At 46.6% G+C, this 5,181-nt stretch overlaps 1 protein-coding gene across 1 annotated transcript; it reads left to right on the top strand.

Annotated features, from left to right (window-relative positions):
- The first annotated feature begins 947 nt into the window (after window positions 1-947).
- LOC121673528 (homeobox protein Hox-D11) lies at window positions 948-2,411 on the top strand. The gene is made up of 2 exons (XM_042046890.1): window positions 948-1,603; window positions 2,176-2,411. Exons 1-2 carry the CDS (start codon window positions 997-999, stop codon window positions 2,409-2,411), a joined length of 843 nt encoding a protein of 280 aa, XP_041902824.1. The 5' UTR covers window positions 948-996.
- The last annotated feature ends 2,770 nt before the right edge of the window (window positions 2,412-5,181 follow it).

Genomic DNA, 5,181 nt, shown 5'->3' on the forward strand with positions numbered 1-5,181 from the left:
CTTGCTTTTCCCTTCCAATGAAAATGAACATTTTGGTGGGAGTTGGAGGCAGGGGAACAGAGGTCACTTTGTCTGCTGCTCTGCTTCCCAAGGAAACCGTGCTTGGTGGACTTTTCCTGCCATAGCTCTTTGCCTTACAGAGAGCCCAAAAGTATCTCCCTTTCATAAATCCGGCTGCTGAGAGATGTTCTGTTTGCATATTTCTCATTTCAGTTTGGCGCCCTGACACAAGTGCGCAGTGTTTGGGCTTATAAGCGAGGGAAAACGAGGTGATCGAAACTCAGGCTTTGAATTTCGTGACCGGTTTTGATGCCAACTGTGGATTGCAGGAGCCGGGCGGGCAGATCCGGTCGTACACTCGAATGTGTGAATGGGACTTGGCTTTCCTGAGTGAACCATCACCCACCCGCTCATCATCTGCTTGAGCGGAGAGTATCGCTCCCTCTAAGGAGGAAGCGATCACGTTTCCGAGCCGGGGGTGCCGGGTGAGCCCCAAGCCCTCGCTCCGGGGGCTGCCTTCCCCGACGGTGGCAGTGCTCCCCCCTCGCTGCCCGGGGAGGCCGGGCGGAGATGCGGGCGGGGGGCTGCGCGCCGTGGGGCTCCGCTCCGGGCTCCGGCGGTGGGCAGGCGCCTGCCCGGGCGGCGCGGCCCCAGGTGATCCGCCGCACCACCTACGTGTATCTCACATCGCCTGCTGAAAGGATGAGACTTAAAACCGGCTATATTTGTACAAACGGCGCGCTCGCCTCCTCGTGCTGGGAGGGCTCTTTGGAGAGATCTTAGGAGCCTTTCCGAGGGGCTGATATAGATATAAGGACATTTCTACATCGCGTCACGTGACATAATTACCACTAGAATCAATCAAGATGAATTGCACGTCAGCACACGGTGGGGATTTTTTCTTAGTTGATCCTGTCCAAACCCTCTTGTGCAATAGATGGATCTTGTTCAATGCATTGAAGCCTCCTGGTTGCTTGCAATCGCAAAAAGGAAGACATGACTGAGTTTGACGATTGCAGTCACGGCACATCCAATATGTATCTGCCAGGGTGCGCTTATTACGTCTCACCCTCAGATTTCTCGACGAAACCCTCTTTTTTGTCTCAATCGTCATCCTGTCAAATGACTTTTCCTTATTCTTCTAATTTACCTCATGTTCAACCTGTGCGTGAAGTAGCATTCAGGGAATACGGATTAGAGCGCAGCAAATGGCAGTATAGGGGCAGTTATGCTCCTTATTACTCAGCTGAAGAGGTGATGCACAGAGACTTTCTGCAGCCTGCGAACAGAAGGACGGAAATGTTGTTCAAAACGGACCCTGTCTGCGGCCACCACGGACCGTCTCCTGCCGCCTCCAACTTCTACAGCTCGGTGGGGAGGAACGGCATCCTGCCGCAAGGCTTCGACCAGTTTTACGAGACAGCCCCCGGACCCCCGTACCAGCAGCACTCCGAGAGCGAGGGGGACGCGGAGAAGGGCGACTTGAAAGCCCAGAACAGCACTTGCAGTAAAACACCTTCCAGCCAGGAGAAGAAAGTGACACCAGCAAACAGCGCCGATTCCCCTTCTGGTGAGGCTGTTGCAGAGAAGAGCAACAGTTCAGGTAGGTATCAGTAGTAAATTGGGGGCAAGAGTACAAGGCCAACACTTTGTCAAGCCGCATTTTATGTGCAATTTTATAAGCATCCAAAGGATTTTATATATCCTATAAGATTTCCTTTACCGTTGTAAAGCGTGTTTACGATAGGAAACCAATTTAGGTGGGCTTAAGGTATTCTTGGAAGAGGATATTAATTGTTATTAAATTGTTGATTGTCGGGGGGAGATGGAGAGATTTCACAGGTAGTGCTCAGAGCTGCCTTCGGCTCAGAGCTTAAGATCTTCGTTTGTTTGGGGCGGGGGGTGTGTGTGAGAGGAGTTTGAGAAACTTGGAATTTTTCCAGCCCATTTAAATATCTCTCTGTATTGCTCGAAGACCTCTCTTTTAAGGAGAAGTTGGGAAATATTAGCTTTTTTTGCTAAGTCACCCGGAGATTATAAGCGTCAGGAATATTTTTTGAAGTGCTAGAGGGCTGCTTTCCAGGCAATGGGATATTATCAAAGTCTCTGATCAAATCCTAGCTGAGCATGTTCGTAGCAACAGCGTAAATCAGATTCTTCTCTCTTGAATTTCAGCAATTCCCCAGCGATCAAGGAAAAAGAGGTGCCCCTATACCAAATATCAGATAAGAGAACTGGAACGGGAATTTTTCTTCAACGTGTACATAAACAAAGAGAAGAGACTGCAGCTGTCCAGAATGCTCAACCTCACTGACCGGCAAGTTAAAATCTGGTTCCAGAATCGAAGGATGAAAGAAAAGAAACTGAACAGAGATCGACTCCAATATTTCACTGGGAATCCCTTGTTTTGAAAAAAAAAAAAAAAGAAAAAAGAAAAAAAGGGGGGAAAAAGGAAAACGAAAAAAAAAGAAAAAATTTAAAAGTAAAAGAGAGCAAGAGAATAGGAAGAAAGAAGAAAACCAAATAATATCTCGGTCTCTCTGACCTACCATCTGAATGCAAAAGTTAATTTGTTTACTTGACACATCCACCCTGCGGAACTCAAAGTTTCATTTTCATGTGCAACTCCCCACGCTGAATGGCCACTGGAGATTTCGGGGCTTGGCGGAGCAGATTCCTGATAAGGGGAAACTAGGGTAAATCCAGCTGTCCACTCTCGAGTGTTTTTCGCCAAAGGTGCTTTTTTTCCCTCTCCCACAGTACCAGCAATGGACCTGCAGTGTGTCTGGTAGTTGTTGCTTACAATTCATTGAGTTCGGGGGGGGCTCTGTTGTTGCTTTTGAGCTAGGATAACACTTTCGTCCCTTTAAGTGAATGCGGTTTATTTAAGAGATGGTAAATGTACGCTCGCTATATATAAAATATATATATATATGTTTCTATTGTCATCCAAAAGCATGGGCCACTGTTTTTTTCATGTGAATAAATGGTTTCTAGCAAAGTTAAGGTTATAGCTTCCGTGCACTGTATGGGTTTCCATCTCCAAAGGATCCTAGCATTTTCCGGGCTAGAGCCAAGTTCAGTTAAATAATAACATGAGGAAGCCTAGCCGGGTTATTTAAAACGCATTTTAATTAAGTAATAGTACAGATGCCTAATTCTCCCTTTGTAGGTATGCGTACCTTCCCCGTTCGCTGTGAGACAGAGCCAACATGGCTGTCTGCAGACCATCACTTCTGATGGTGCTACCATTACTATAAACAACGAAAAAGGCTTTTTGTTTAACTGGTCAATCCCCAACGTCAATGACTGTTTACTTGTTAGTGAAGAGCAAGGCAGAAAGACCGAGGGCTCCGAGAGAGTCAGACAAGAGGGAGCTATAAACAATTGGCACTAGTTGGGGAGGAAAAAAAAAAAAAAAAAGGAAGAAAAAAAAAAAGGAAAAAACCACCCCAAACCAAAACCGCAAAACCACCCCCAACACTTTGGAAGCAGAGGGGTGGTTCTCTTAGATCTGATTGCCGGCCAGGGCGAGCGGAGCGCGGCGCTGGCGGGAGCTAAGCTCAGCCCGCTGCCGAACGCGGCGGGCCCCGCCGGGGGCCGGCACCCGGAGGAGATCCGCTCCTCTCCTCGCCGCTTTATCTTGCGTGACCTGGCTGGGCTGTTTACAAAACCTTGAACTGTCTAGACAACACCATAAAACCCGAGGTTCTAAACAGCTTAATTGGGTTATATTATACACCTTCTGGTGGGTGAAAAAGAGATTTCCGCAATGTGCAATAAAGGCGACGAGTGAGAAAAGAATTTGCCTTTTTTGAATAGGACGAGGTGGCTCTCGCTACGCTCGCAGGCAGGGAAGGCAAAAGTGCCAACTAAGTCAGGAAAAGACCGAGAATTCAAAAAATAGAGAAATAGAAGAGGAGGGAGGCATGACTAAAAAAAATTTTTTTAAAACACTTTAGCAAGAAAAACATAAGTGTATGCCTTTGAACTTCCAAAATGTCAAGGTCATCACCTTTAACCTTTCTGAATAATTAGGCGCCTTAAGGTTCCTCTGTTATTTTCAACCACCACCCACTCTCTCTCTGTCTCACTCTCTCCCTCCCTCCCTCGCCCTCTCTCACACACACGCACAGCCACACACACACTTTTTACCGCATAGCTGGCCATATCAGCAAATGTATCATAATGCAAAGAAAATCCCGGCTGGGTCGAGGTGAGCTCTCGGCGTCTTGCAGTGAGCGTACCCTGCTCCAATCCCTGCCAGCTGGAGCACGGGGGGGTCCTCACTTCCCTCCCTTTCTCTTCCGTGCCTTGGGAATTCGACCCAATTTTTTTTTTCTTTTTTTAGTACATAAAAAAAAAAAAAGGGGGGGGGGGGATTGCTTAGAAGAAAATTTTAAAAATTTGTCGTAATTTAGGAGAAAGACGGTATTTCTATGCAGTTTCCCCACAAAGCCCATTAACTAGAAATGCACGAAGTCGCGGGGAATTCCTCACAGCATTTTGCCTGACCTCATAGCAAAATACTCGCGTGTCTCCCGGTCCTTAATCCACAGGGCGAGAACGACCCGTTTGATTTTCTCTTCCCTGCAGTGCTTTAACACTCTGTCTCAGAGTATTAATACGCCTTCAAAATGCTAAGACACGGCAAAAGCGGGGCACGGAAACCGAAATACCGTAGCACTAATCTTGCATAAATGCTCAATGATAGCGGTGTTAAGTTTCTATTTGAAAAGAAAGGAAGAAACCCATGACTGAGAGCAAATTGAGCTGAGGAGAAAGACCTGGAGAGAAAATTCCCGGTGTCTGGCGGGCAGCGGCCACAGGAGGGCGCGCCCAGGCGCTGCAATGCCGCAGCCTCTGGTGCTCCAGTCTCTTTTCCCCCTAATAATAATTCCACTGCTAATAAAATATCTAATATATAAGTAACGATAAGATTTCAGGGCCTTCCAAATGAGAAAATAAAGCATCAAAAAGATTTATTAAACAAATAACCCATAACCGTGACGTGCCGGAGAAATATGCCACTTTAAAAGAAATTTTTTTTGGTCGTAATCTTTTATAATGCATCCGAGCTTTTTAAAAAGTGCCATAATTTTAAGAAAGAAAAAACTCAAACCCCAAAGATATTCAGAATTCGTTCCCTAGAACGAAAATCTATCTACTCCTTTAAGGACA

The sequence above is a fragment of the Corvus kubaryi genome, unplaced genomic scaffold (assembly GCF_017639235.1).
Source record: "Corvus kubaryi isolate FWS band 111438036 unplaced genomic scaffold, C.kubaryi_AGA036_p1.0 65480, whole genome shotgun sequence".
NCBI lineage: Eukaryota > Metazoa > Chordata > Aves > Passeriformes > Corvidae > Corvus > Corvus kubaryi.